Below are 14830 nucleotides of genomic sequence, written 5' to 3' on the forward strand. Positions count from 1 at the left end.
TTAATTTATCAAGTAAGATTTCAGTTATCGGTTATCCGCTTCCTCCTGGAGGTGGCTATATAAAAGTAGAAATGTATTAATTCGTATATTTGGTAAGAGAAGACTTGCGAATAGCGTTTCACGTAAGCATTTCTTTTTAACAAGCATGTTATAAAAGTAGATACTTCAACATGGTGCTATGGAAAGCATTTCTTAACATTGCTATAATTACTACGATCTGTAATCAACTAATTATCGGTGATAATCTATCGGAATTTTCTGCTATAACAGAGTAAGTGATTCTTTACTTTTTCTCGGGGTTTTTAAGACTAAATCTAATTGATATTTAAATTCTTCAGCGCTACTATCTCACTAAATGACTCTCTAAAACATGTCTATGAGAGTGTGAAGAGCACAAAGAGTAAAAGGAAATTGCCTATATTTCCAGGAGGTTGCAGTAAGAAACCAGATCCACCCATACATGGTGAAATAATTTGCTCTATAGACAGGTGATTTTTTATTGTTTAATGGATGATATCTTGAAGTGTTACATATATTTACCAATTTTTATTTATAGTGGATGTATTGCAACTTGTAAACGTGATTACGAATTTCCAAACGGAGTAACAAGATTAGCTATAACATGTATGAATGAGGAATGGCATATTTATGGCACAGATTGGGACTCTATTCCTCACTGTGAACGTGAGTTTTATTCGAAGATGATCAATTTCTTTGGTGTAAAAAGTATAATATGCGCAAGATAAATGTATTTTTATATTTTCAGCAATTTGTATACCAGAGTGTTTGAACAACGGAATATGTGTCGCACCCCATCAATGCAATTGTCCCGAGGACTTCACTGGACCACAGTGTCAATTTGAGAACAAACCGTGTCTAAATTTCCCTGCTCCAATACTTAATGCACATAAGAAGTGCAACTCACAGTATGATCTTAAAAATGTTGAACTATATTGTACTTAAAATATCCATATTAAATATTTAATTGTTCCAATATTTGTTTTATTAGATCATGTACCATATCCTGTATGAAGAATTTTACGTTCCCGGATGGCACCTCAGTCACTAATCTTATGTGCAAGAATGGAAATTGGAAGCCCACCAGGGAAGACTGGGTCTCCATACCTGACTGTGAACGTATGTTTTTAATCCTCAATTTGTAATTTAAATATTAAATTTATTATCACATATATAAAGATTGTTTATTATAGCTGTGTGTGATCCACCTTGTCAGAATGGTGGCAATTGTCTCCCATCCAATTTTTGCCAATGTCCTCAAGCATTCAAAGGACCCCAGTGTCAATATTGTAAGTATAATAATTTGTTTATTTTAATAAAGTAACATTATTTAATCTAAGTAATTGATTGATTATAATTCTGATATAGCTACTGATAATTGCAATGGGGAGAAAATGGGTTTTAATGGAGGCTTTTCCTGCACAAGTGTTGATGATACTTATTCATGTATCATAAGATGTCCTGATGGGATAGAATTTGAGTTCCCTTCAGCTTCTGCATATATTTGCAACTATGAAACAGGTGTCTTTTCACCTCAACCAATTCCCCAATGTAACTACGGTGATAATATGAATATAATTTCTTTGGGGACAACGTATAATTCTTATGTTAAGGAGACTAATCATACTTGGACCTACCAGAATACTTTCAAATCCCATACAAACCAGTTACCATTGTTACAAGGAAATTATGGGCTCACACAACATTATAGCAATCATGAATCCAATATGGTCACGAATACGGTAATAATTTAAGACCAGCGGTTTAAAATTGAATATGAAACATTTGTATTACTGTATTATACTGTATTATACTTTGATTAATGTTAGATGATGTTTAATCCACCGGAGAATAACCTGTTGTTTATTGAAGAGAAGAAACCAGTTCCAAAAACCTGCTTCACATGGGGTGGAGTGCACTACAAAACCTTTGATGACAATGTTTTCAGCTTCGATAGTGGATGTTCTCATATCTTAGTACAGGAAGCACAGAACAGACTGTTCACTGTAACTGTGGACAACAGTCCAACTTGCAAAAATCAGGACTGTTTCAGGATTATCAGAATTTTCATCCAGGACAAAGAATACATTTTGTTGCGAAATGAAGACGGCGTTCCAGAATTTAGAACTCGAAAGCACCAGCTTCCAATTCCAGCACAACTCTCTGCATTGAGAGCTGAAATGTCTGCACATTTCATTGTGATAACTTTGGACTCTTTGGGAATTCAGTTGAAATGGGATGGTGCTCTGATGTTACAAGTTGAAGCTCTAGAAAATATGTGGAATAAAACGACCGGACTATGCGGTAACATGAATGGCGATAAAAGTGACGATTTAATAAGTAAGAATGGAGAACATACTAAAAGTGTTGCATCATTTGCTACTTCTTGGCGGACAGAAAATATTGGAGGTATCATTTTCTTACTCTACAGTCAAAGATAAATTTTTTTAGTTATTAATATCTACAGTTCATTTAATTCTTTCAGAAATGTGCGACGAATATCCAAACACTAAGCACTCCTGTGAATCTGATTCATTAATTACCAAAGAAGCCATTGAATTTTGTACAAAACTATTTTCTGATCGCCGATTTAAAGCTTGTGCTAGCACACTTAACATTCCTGAGCTGCAGACAGCCTGTGTATGGGATTACTGTTCTTGCTTAGACAGTGACAGAAAAAGATGTGCCTGTGATACGATGAATGTATACGTTAGGCAATGTGCTCATAAAAAGGTTGTGTCTCTATCTGGTTGGAGGAATGATGACATTTGTCGTAAGTTAGAATCTTCTTAATTTAATGTATAAGCTGTTGACGAAAAAAGTATTTTCTATCATTTCATGATATTATAGCCATGATATGTAGCAGTGGACGAATATACCTGCCATGTGGTCCAAAAATAGAATCATCTTGCTGGACAGTAGAGGAAAAGAAACCAACTACAATGGATTGCGAAGAGGGTTGTTTTTGTCCGGAAGGAACAGTAGCTTACGAAGGAAGATGCATTCAATCTGATGAATGCCCTTGCAAGCTGCGTGGAAAATTGTTTCAGCCTGGGGAGAGTGTACAAAAGGATTGCAATACCTGTACATGCTTTTCTGGAAAATGGATATGTACTCAAGCAAAATGCAGTGCTAGGTGTGCTGTCATGGGAGATCCCCATTATATTACTTTTGATGGAAGACATTATGACTTTATGGGAAAATGCAAGTATTATCTGATGAAGGGTGATGATTACAGTATCGAAGGTGAAAATGTTCCCTGTTCTGGTGCAATATCGGAGGTCTGTTTATAAAACTATTAATTTCTAATATTTTCTAATATATTTCATTATCAAATGATTGTAATTTTATTTGTAGAATATGGGACACATTCCTTCTGAAGCTCCTTCCTGTACAAAGACTATCACAATCAATTACAAAGACATTAGCATGAAGCTAAAGCAACATAGGGAAGTATTGATTAATGGAGATGATCTAACAGTATTTCCTAGACTTATTCATGGAATTAGAATACGCATTGCAAGCAGTATATTTTTAATCGTTCAATTGCCAAATGGTTTGGAGATATGGTGGGATGGAATTTCTCGTGTATATATTAATGCTCCTCCTGAATTCCATGGTTAATTAATTTTCATTATTCTTTAAATTTATTTAAATAGAACGTTATATCAAATTTTCCATTTTCTACATTGATTATTAGGCAATACAAGGGGACTTTGTGGCACATTTTCTGAGAACCAGAAGGACGACTTCATTACACCAGAGGGTGACATTGAAAACACAGCAATTGCCTTTGCCAATAAATGGAAATGTGATGAATTTTGTCCCAATGTCGCAGACAAAGAATTGGATCATCCCTGTGATCTTGATCCACAAAAACGAGCCACTGCAAAGCAATATTGTTCTTATTTATTCAGTGATATCTTTGCTGGTAGAGTATCGAGATTTAGTCTAACAAATTTTCCAGTTCGGTTATTTATAATCCTCTTTTTCAGGTTGCCACTGGCACGTAGATCCGGATACATTTTACAGAGACTGTTTGTTTGATATGTGCTCTTGTAAAGTTGAACTTGAATCCTGTCTCTGTCCTATGTTGGCTGCATATGCCAAAGATTGTGCAGCTGCTGGAATAAAGCTTTTATGGCATCAGAACATAGAGGAATGTAAAATTCATTGCCCAGGGAATCAAGTTTATCAAATTTGTGGAGATAGTTGCACCAGGCATGCCATAATTCAAAATTAATCAAATACCAATAAATGTAAGATATCTGTAATGTTATCTCCAATATTTCCAGATCTTGTGGAGATATATCTTCTTATCAGGACTGCAAACAAGAATGTGTAGAGGGATGTAACTGCCCAGAGGGAGAAACATTGGATATCCATGGGGAATGCATTCCAATTGGACAGTGTCCATGCATTTACGGTGGCTTGGAGTTTAGTCCAGGGCACAAAGAAGTCAGACCTGGAAATAAAGCACTCGAACTTTGTACCTGTGCAGGTATTGACTTTTATAAATCTAAAAAATATTTGATTTTAATATTAAATTGAATTTTATAAATAGTTTTATGAATTACTTTAAACAGGTGGAATTTGGAGCTGTCAGGAAGCCACACCAGATGAAATTGCAGAATACCCAGCAACCAAGGACCTATTGGCCTCATGTGTGGCAAGCAATAATCAGGAAGTTACAGACTGTGTACCAGCAGAGCCTAGGACCTGTCATAATATGCACAAACCAGTCCAGAAGCCGTCAATCTGTAAATCTGGCTGCATTTGCAAACCTGGTTATGTTTTGGATGAGCCAGATGGTAGATGCATCAAAGAGGAATCTTGTTCATGTCATCATGGAAGTCAGAGCTACGAAGAAGGATCTATTATACAAAACGACTGCAATACATGCAAGTGTATCAATGGAACATGGAAATGCACTGATAGGACATGTGCAGGTAACATTATAAACGTCTTTTTACCCTATGAAACATTCAATTTTATCTAATTATCGAAACTTCTGTTCTATTAGGAGTTTGTTCTGCTTGGGGAGACTCTCATTATAAGACATTTGATGGGAGGCTTTACGATTTCGAAGGAATATGCGATTACGTGTTTGTGAAAGGTTCTTTGAGCCAGGAAGACTGTTTCGACGTGTCTATTCAGAATGTCCCCTGTGGAACAACCGGGACATCCTGCTCTAAATCGATCACTCTTACCATTGGAAGTGGTCAAAACTCAGAAAGAATTGTTTTAACTAGAGGAAAGGAACTTCCAGCGGATAATTTTAAAAGGATCTCCATGAGAGAAGCTGGACTATTTGCATTTATTGATGTACCAGATATGGGGTTAACTGTACAATGGGATAAAGGTATCACTATATGATCACTATTTTTCCATTGGTTATACTTGTTTTAGAATTTTTCTTAAAACTTTGATGATATTTACAGGCACCAGAGTGTATGTAAGATTAGAGCCTAGTTGGAAGGGGCACACAAAAGGACTCTGTGGTGATTACAATGATAATAGCAAGGATGATTTCAAAACTCCTTCAGGTGGAATCTCAGAAGTATCTGCTAATCTATTTGGAGATTCCTGGAAGAAGAACGAGTTCTGTCCCGAGCCGAAAGATGTCTTGGATCCTTGTGTGCAACATCCAGAGAGGAACTTATGGGCTGTACAAAAGTGTGGAATATTAAAATCACCAGTTTTTCATCCTTGTCATTCCGAAGTTGAGGTCGAAAGTTATGTGCGCAACTGCATTTATGATACTTGTAGTTGTGATACAGGTGAGTGTTATATTAAGTTATAAAAATAAGAGAAGTTTTTATCTATATCTGTATTTTTCATATTTTAGGAGGAGACTGCGAATGTCTATGCACTGCCTTGGCAGCATACGCTCAGGAATGTAATGCAAAAGGAGTTCCCATAAAATGGCGCAGTCAAGAACTCTGTCCCATACAATGTGATGAAAAATGTAGCTCGTATTCTCCTTGCATTACAACGTGTCCTCGTGAAACCTGCGATAATCTTATCACTCTAAAGGATAAAGCTCATTTATGTTCTCAAGACACTTGCGTTGAAGGATGTTTGGTCAAATCTTGTCCTCAGAATCAAGTGTATAGCAATGATAGTTACACGGAATGCGTTCCCAAAGAAACTTGTAAAACACCTTGTACTGAAATTAATGGGGTATGTTGAGGAAATGATTAAAATATCTTTTGTCACTAATGATAATTCATATTGTAGGTAATTTATTATGAGGGTGACAGTGTAAAGAATGAAAATTGTCAGATGTGTTACTGTAGTCGTGGAAAAGTGTTATGCAAAGGAGAACCTTGTACAACTATCACTGCGCCGAGTACTATACCGCTAGAAGAACCACAGAAATGTGTAGATGGCTGGACTGCTTGGATAAATCAGGATCCAGCAATTAAAGGGAAGAAATTTAAAGATATTGAACCCTTACCTTCAACTTTAGAATTGGTAATACTTTATTATATTGTTTAATCATTTATTTATTTTATTTCATCTCTCTTATATTACTATATAATTTTTGAAAGGCGAACAAAGGATCTGCTATATGTAACAAGAACCAAATGGTTGATATAAAGTGTAGATCAGTAAATGATTACTTAACACCAAAAGAAACTGGTTTGGACGTCGAGTGCAGTTTGGAACATGGTCTTTATTGCCAATCTCAACCTGGTCTTCCTTGTATCGACTTTGAAATCAGTGTTTTATGCCAGTGTTCAGCAACTACCGCTGGAGGACCAGGTCTGTATCAGGGAAACATCAAGATTATTATTTTAGTCTAATGATAAAGTCAATTCATATTACAGAAATACCAAGTACAACCAAAAAACCTACATACAAAGAGTGCAATATGGAACATCCATACGAATCTCATCCCACAAATTGTCATCTATTTTATCAATGCACCCCTGGACTCAATGGCAATGAATTTGTGGAGAAATCCTGCGGAGAAAACATGTTTTACAATCCTCAGATACAAGTCTGTGACTGGCCAGCTAATGTTATATCAGTAAAACCAGAGTGTTCGATGAAACAGACAATGCCAAATACGACTGAATGGACAACTAATAACATGACCAAATATACGAGCACCACATCGACTACCTTACAGAAAAACATAACAGCCAGTATAATATATTTTCTAATAGTTTTTAAATATTTTACTAATATTTTTAGTACCATAAAAAGAGCAGAAATATGTAAAAAACAGATTCTTTTGCAGAAGCATGTAAAGAGGGCGAGACATGGAGCGAATGCGCTATTAACTGTAACAAGGTTTGTGATTACTATAAATACACCTTAATAAAGGAAGGGAAATGTGATGGTATTTCTGATTGTGTGCCAGGTATAGTACTTTTATTACACTTTAAATAAAAAAAGAATTTTTTGAGATTAATATTGAATTATTTAAAAAATTAGGGTGCATACCATTGAATAAACCACAGTGTTCATCAAATGAGTTCTGGAGAGATGCATTGACATGTGTAGACGAGAGTGACTGTATCTGCAAATCCCACAATGGGCATCCAGTCATTTCTGGTGCGATTCTAAAGGAATCAGAATGTGAAATCTGTCAGTGTATAAATAATTATTACACCTGTGATAAATCATTATGCGTTAGTGTAACGAATAAGGTAACCACTGAAAAACCAATTACCCAACCACCCACAGAAGCAACTACTCTTCCAACCACACTTTTGTGAGTAGACTTATTAATTTTAAAAAGCTATAATTCTTTGATAATAGGAATACTAATAATCTTTATGTATTAAAGAACTGAGGCTTTCACGATCATAATGTCAAGTACTGTTAGTCCACCAGCTTACTGTGTTAGCAACAATTTTATTCCTTTGGTTCAGTATTTGAACGATCAGGTTTCTTTTAATGCTAGTAGTATTAAAAGTTCCGAGTTCCAACCAGAAAATGCACTACTGAATGGGAATACTAAATTTTGGGAGCCTGAATATACCACTACTGATCAATGGTAAGTGCATAATTACATCTTATCCATTGAAATGATTAATCTTATTATTTGATTATTTTTAGGTTGGATATAAAGTTCCAGAACCCGGAACCTATCTATGGAATCATCATTCAAGGCAGTACAATGGAAAATAAATTTGTAACTAGCTACAAAGTACTATTTTCGGAAAATGGTCACTCGTTTTCTTATGTTATGGATGATAGAAAGGAACCACAAGTATTCAGAGGACCTGTGGATCAATTTAAGTCTGTTGAACAAAAGTTTTACAAGCCTATTGAAGCCAAAATAGTTCGTATCAATCCATTATCCTGGCACAATGGTATAGCCATGAAAGTAGAATTGCTTGGTTGCCAGGAAATGGTAAGCACCATTATACCTGTGACAGGAAGTGTTCCAATAACAACTACAATGATCACAGAGAAGATCATAATACCAGGTAATTGGATTTAAATAAAAACAAGATGTATAAAATTATAAGATCATATTATTTTCTATATTTCTTTCCCAGTATGTGATGATGCAATGGGGCTAGACAATGGTTTAATCTTTCCTGAACAAGTCTCAGTATCCTCTTCTTCTACTGATTTATTACCGAATTTAAAGTTATCTTCCCCGAACATCTGGCATCCGAAACTAGACAATCCATACCAATTTGTAAAGATTGACTTCTTGGAGCCTCGTAATTTAACAGGCATCGCTACTAAGGGTAGCGATGACACCTGGACAACGGTTTATAAAGTGTTTTACAGCAGTGATGATCATCAGTGGAACCCAGTCATGGATGAGAATGGCTTGGAAAGAGAATTCTTAGGTAATTTTGACTCCGACACTGTTAAGAAGAATTACTTTGATAAACCATTGAATGCAAGATATCTGAAGGTGCAACCAATTAAATGGCACAAACAGATAGGTCTCAAACTTGAAGTCCTTGGCTGCTTCTTGCCCTATAGTAAGTAGCTCTTGTATAAATTGGGACATTAATAATTCTGCTTCTGTGTTCTTTATTACATTTAATTTGTATAGCTACAATTAAAACAACCACTGAAGAGTTAGAATTAACACCAACAACGGTACAAACGTTAGAAAAATGCAATGTGTGCAAAGGAGTACCATTTGAAGATCAAGTTAATTGTAGATGCACAGAATCACTCTGGTGGAATGGAGATACTTGTGTTGCCCAACAAGAATGTCCTTGTGTAGTTGAACATATAACGTATGCAACGCGCCTTTTTCATACACAGTCTCTTTTCTCGAATTTCAAGGTTAACGTTTTTTAGATACAATGTGGGCGTAATTTATATGGGTGAAAATTGTCAAGAATGCACATGCACCTTGGGTGGTACCTCTTTCTGTCAGCCAATGAAGTGTAAACCTTGTCAAGAGCCAGAAATGAGACCAGTGGTTAACGGACTCTGCAATTGCATTTGCAAACCTTGTCCAAGTGGGACACGTCACTGCCCAACTAGTGACGTTTGTATCGATGAGAATTCATGGTGTAATGGGATTCAGGATTGTCCAGATGATGAAAAGAATTGTTCACAGACTACAATAAAACATGAAGAAATTACTACAGTGAAAATAGAAAGTACGACAGTTACTCCAACTTCAGGTATTGAAAAATTGATTTAAAACAGCTACATTTATGAAACTTTTATTGAGGAAAATTTGATCTATATAACATTTTATAATGTTGAAGTTACTCCAATCGTGTGTCAAGAGCCTGTCTGCCCACTGGGATACAAGATAGTTTTAAAAACGCCTACAAAATGGCAACACTATCTCAGATCCCATATGGGAAAGGGAGTAAAATCTTCAAGCATGAATTCATTGAGAACGAAAGGACTAAGGTATTGTTATAAAATTTTAAATACGTTGGTTTAGTAATGATTAATGCAAACTCTTCTTTTAGGAAATCTTTCAGGAAGTCTATGAATCATGATTCGAAACACACAGATAATGAATACATTAAAAGTGAAACAGAATGTGCACAGTTTACTTGTGTGCCTATAATACTACCAATTTTTAATCAGGCTGTACCTCAGACCTGCCCAAAGGTGTCTTGTCCACCAGGTTACACAGTTGTTTATGAAAAGATGAGCATGTATAAGCTTGAGAAGTGTCCTAAATATACTTGTAAGCCTCCACCACCAATAGAAGCTGTTTGCAATGTGACGGGAAGAACGTTCAGCACTTTTGACAAGCTGGAATACAAATATGATATCTGCAATCACATTCTAGCAAGGGATATGTTTGCCAATAAATGGTACATTACATGTAAGTCTTTTATGTGTCAAAATTATAATATAATTTCATTAGAATTAATAAATGAAATTATTTATTAGGAAGATATCTTAATTATACTTTTTATAGTGGAAAAACAATGTGACTCACACACTGGCCAGTGTATCAAGATCTTAGCTGTGATTCTGGATGCAGATGTAGTTGTTCTGTACCCCGCCGATATGCATGTGGACATTAACGATTACAGTTTCACACAAAAGCAGATAGCTAGAATCAGTAATAATTTTCCTTCCTTCAAGATAGCAAGCATAGGGGATATTACATATTTATTATCCAACAACTACGGGTTTTGGGTGATATGGGATCGAAATTCGAATGTGAAAATAGGAATTTCCACAAAATGGGCTCGACGAGTGGATGGTTTGTGCGGATACTTCGATGGATACTCCATGAATGATAAAGAATTGCCTGATGGAAGTCAAGCTCGAAGCACTGTAGAATTTGGAAACAGTTGGGCCATGGAGGGAGTACCAGAATGTGATCCACAGGTTCGACAGTGTTAATTAACATCAGTAATATACTTATTCTAAATTTGTTTAATTTTCCAGGTCTGTCCACACGATTTGCAAGCAGAGAGCTGGAAAATCTGTAATATAGTGAAGGATACCTCCTTGGCAGAATGTTCAAAGACTGTGGATTTGGAAAAATTTGTATCTAGTTGTATGGAGAGCACGTGTAGCTGCCTGCGCAGTAATTTCACATACAACGACTGTCGTTGCCGTTTGTTAACTAGTTTTATCACTGAATGTCAAGCTAGTGATCTAACTATGGATCTATCTATCTGGAGAAGCACTCACAATTGTCCAACCTCTTGCACCCCGCCTTTTGTTCACAAAGATTGCTTTAGGTACTTTAAAATTAATGAATGAAATGGTCCGACATATTGCTATGAGTAATTTCATTGCAGAAACAAATGTGAGATCAGTTGCGAGAACTTGCAGCAGATAGACCCTTGTCCAGTAATGCAGGGAGTATGTTTCTCTGGTTGCTTTTGCCCAGAGGGTACAGTACGCAATGGAGATAAATGTGTACCTCCTACACATTGCAAGGATTGCATTTGTGAATGGTTAGGGAACTCCAAATTCATCACCTTCGATAGAAAAAACGTGAAATTCGATGGAAATTGTACATATATTCTCTCCAGAGATATTATTGAAAACACAAAGGGAAATGAAGAACACACTTATCAGGTTCTGGTGTCAAATAGAATTTGCGATACTGGAATATGTACCGAGGCGATTATAGTTCTTTACCAGGATCATGTAATTAAAATTAAGGAGGGTGTGCCTACCCAGGAATTCGAAGTGGAATTGAATGGTTCGAAAGTGTACGGATTCCCCTTCAATACACCTTGGTTGACTCTAGAACAAACACCTTCGGAGAAGCTGCTGTTACTGATTCCTTCTATTCAACTAGAGATCATCAGCTACCAGCCGAACTTTGCATTTAGCTTGACTGTTCCTTCTCACATCTTTGGAGGTGCTATAGAAGGTCTCTGTGGTAACTGCAATGCAGAGGCAGAAGATGATTTGAAGCAACAAGATGGCCAAGTATGATCATTTTCTTAATACAATAAGCAGGGAAACAAAGAAAAGATAGAAAAGTAAAAAAACTGATGATCTCAATTTATTGGTAAATAGGTCGCGGACAATATGCAAGATTTTGGTACAAGCTGGTTGGTCACAGAATCTCCAAGTGGTGTCAACATAGACACAAATACGTGTGTTTCCATTAATCAAAGCAAGTGCGTTCTATCACCAACAGATCAGGCTACATGCAGGAAATTATTAGATACAATGGACTTTGACATGTGTCATAATCTTGTTGATCCAATGCCATATTTGATGGCCTGTCAAGATAGTATGTGTTCTGGAGGAAGCTATTGTGATAGTTTTGAAGCATATTCAAGGAAATGTCAGCAGATGGGAGTGTGCCTAATCTGGAGAAGTAGTGAAATGTGTCCTCACTTCTGTCCTCCACGTAAGTTTCTTTTTTTTATCTATATTAAATTTCATCACTTAAATACTATCTTGTTTTTAGACTTGGTATATCAACCTTGTGGTTTTACTTGTAAGGAGACTTGCGATACAATCAACGAAATCAATAGTACCGCGTGTTCGAAGAATTATGAAGAAGGTTGTTTTTGTCCTCCAAACTTCGTCTTTCATAATGATACTTGTATCCCAAAGGAAAAATGTTTATTATGTGATGAAGAAGGACACGTTGAAGGTGACATATGGTTCCCAGATGTTTGCACAAGGTGCACTTGCAATAGAAAGAGCATTAATTGCGAGAAAACCGAATGTCCAGCAATAGACACTATCTGTGAAGAGAACATGGCACCTGTAGTCGTTAATGGGACAGAGGAATCTTGTTGTACTAAATATGTTTGTATTCCAAAAACAGTAACCACTGTGGCACCCTTCTGCATTGAAGAACCTCAAATTCCAGAGTGTGGCTATGGGCAAACTGTAAAGGTATCTGTAGATTCAGATGGATGCAAGAAATACATCTGCGAATGTGTGCCACCATCAGAATGTCCTATCCTCAACGAAGTCGCACTAGAAGTCGAAGAGCTGGAACCTGGATTCGTGCAGGTGACAAACACTTCTGGTTGCTGTCCGAGATCTATGACTATCTGCGATTCTAAGACTTGTCCTGCAGCACCATCTTGTCCAGAATATCATGAGCTGAAATCTGATGTAAAGTGGGACGTTTGCTGTGCCACTTACAAGTGTGTTCCACCAAAAGATTTATGTTTGTATAATGTTAAATCAGAGAGTAAGATAGAAATGTCGGAACACATAGTGGCGAAGAAGCTTGGTGAAAAGTGGATGGATGGAAAATGCACTTCCTGCATCTGTGAATTTTCTGAAACGGGTCCCACACCGAAGTGCTTTACTACAGAGTGTCTCAAAGCAGTGGACCATCCAGATATATCTGACTTTGTCGTAGAAGAAGTTCTTGTAGAGGATAAATGCTGTCCTAATTTCGAGAGAACAGCTTGCAAGGATGGAGATGAGATATACAATATTGGTGATGTTTGGCAACCAAATCCTGAAGACAGTTGCACTTTAATAAAGTGTATCAAGGATGAAAATGGGATACAAAAACAAGTGAGGGTCCAAGAATGTATCACAACCTGTGATCCTGGCTTTGAGTACCAGCCCACGGATAATAGGAGCACCACTTGCTGTGGACGATGCATTCCAGTAGCTTGTATAGTCAACAATAAAACGATAAACGTGGGCGAAGAATGGCTCTCTCCCGATTTCTGTACCAAGTACGCTTGCCAGTCCAACAATGAAAGTATCTACATAGAATCTTTCACACAGAAGTGCCCAGAAATGGATGCTCGGGAAGAAGCTGAATTTGAGATAGAAAAGCAGTACATCGCAGGCCAGTGTTGTCCACAGTTTATTAAAACTGGCTGCCGTTATAATGGTACCATATATAAACCGGGAGAGAAGTGGAAATTATTGGATGATAAATGTACTACAGAATTCTGTGTGTTGAACGATGTTGTCACAAAGTACAAAGACATAGAAGTTTGCAATAAAAATTGTACTCTTGGCTGGGTATATGAAATGAACGAGGCTGAATGTTGTGGAAAATGTAGGCAGGCTTATTGCGTGGTTGGGGATATGTTATATGAGCCAGGTGCTACCTGGTTTTCTACTGATAATTGTACTTCATTTACTTGTATGAATCAAGGAGAACAACTAGTCATCAGCAGCAGTTCTGTAGTCTGTCCTGATATAACTTATTGTCCAGTGACCTCAATTTACACACAGGATTGTTGCAAAATGTGCAATTTGACATTGTATAGTCAAAAAGTTGATTCTTGTGCTGCTGAAGTCTTAGAGCTACAGAATACTATTGGTATGTTTAACATTAAGCATCGAGGACATGGCATTTGCAAGAATTTAGAGCCCATTGATGGAGTCACAGAATGTCGTGGTAAATGTGAATCCACCACCTATTTCGACACAGGCAAGTCTTAACAAATACAGTATATAATTTATACCAGAACTACTGTATAATTATATTATTTTTTTAATTGCAGAGAATTGGAATCAAGTAGCTAATTGCAAATGTTGTCAACCAACAGAGTATAAACCTCTAGTTGTTGAACTGACTTGTGAAAACTACAGAACATTCAAGAAACAAGTGGCTGTGCCAGTTTCTTGCACCTGCTCAGCCTGTACATCTGGTAGGAGTGGTTACAAAGGAAGAAAAGGCGGAGTAAAGAGCTAAAGATAATTATAATTACATTGATGTATAAATGTAAGCTTTAAAATACACTCAAGAATACAAAAATATTATTCGTTGACTTTATTGATGGATCCATATATGTATGTGTATACATATATATATTTCATTTTAACAATTTGTATATCGGCATTTTCATCACTACAATTCCGGAGTCATACTAAATACAATAAAATCTAATGCAGTCTTCTCCAACAAGACTTATGAGCATGAATTTTTCTACTTGTT

The 14830-nt window shown here is 36.5% G+C and overlaps 1 protein-coding gene across 1 annotated transcript; it reads left to right on the forward strand.

Annotated features, from left to right (window-relative positions):
* The first annotated feature begins 77 nt into the window (after positions 1 to 77).
* LOC117217049 (hemocytin) lies at positions 78 to 14652 on the forward strand. The gene is made up of 36 exons (XM_033464344.1): positions 78 to 271; positions 339 to 488; positions 557 to 684; positions 767 to 926; positions 1010 to 1137; positions 1212 to 1307; positions 1387 to 1760; positions 1848 to 2427; positions 2504 to 2791; positions 2869 to 3299; positions 3376 to 3637; positions 3719 to 3949; positions 4014 to 4239; positions 4314 to 4519; positions 4605 to 4967; positions 5042 to 5380; positions 5460 to 5798; positions 5867 to 6201; positions 6259 to 6495; positions 6573 to 6786; positions 6852 to 7172; positions 7268 to 7390; positions 7465 to 7744; positions 7820 to 8029; positions 8092 to 8465; positions 8538 to 8978; positions 9053 to 9242; positions 9307 to 9638; positions 9726 to 9876; positions 9939 to 10303; positions 10400 to 10818; positions 10879 to 11177; positions 11238 to 11880; positions 11971 to 12310; positions 12371 to 14323; positions 14397 to 14652. The coding sequence occupies exons 1-36, from the start codon at positions 171 to 173 to the stop codon at positions 14585 to 14587; spliced, it is 11820 nt and encodes a 3939-aa protein (XP_033320235.1). The 5' UTR covers positions 78 to 170; the 3' UTR covers positions 14588 to 14652.
* The last annotated feature ends 178 nt before the right edge of the window (positions 14653 to 14830 follow it).

The sequence above is a fragment of the Bombus bifarius genome, unplaced genomic scaffold, assembly GCF_011952205.1.
Source record: "Bombus bifarius isolate JDL3187 unplaced genomic scaffold, Bbif_JDL3187 scf7180000007974, whole genome shotgun sequence".
Taxonomy (NCBI): Eukaryota; Metazoa; Arthropoda; class Insecta; order Hymenoptera; family Apidae; genus Bombus; species Bombus bifarius.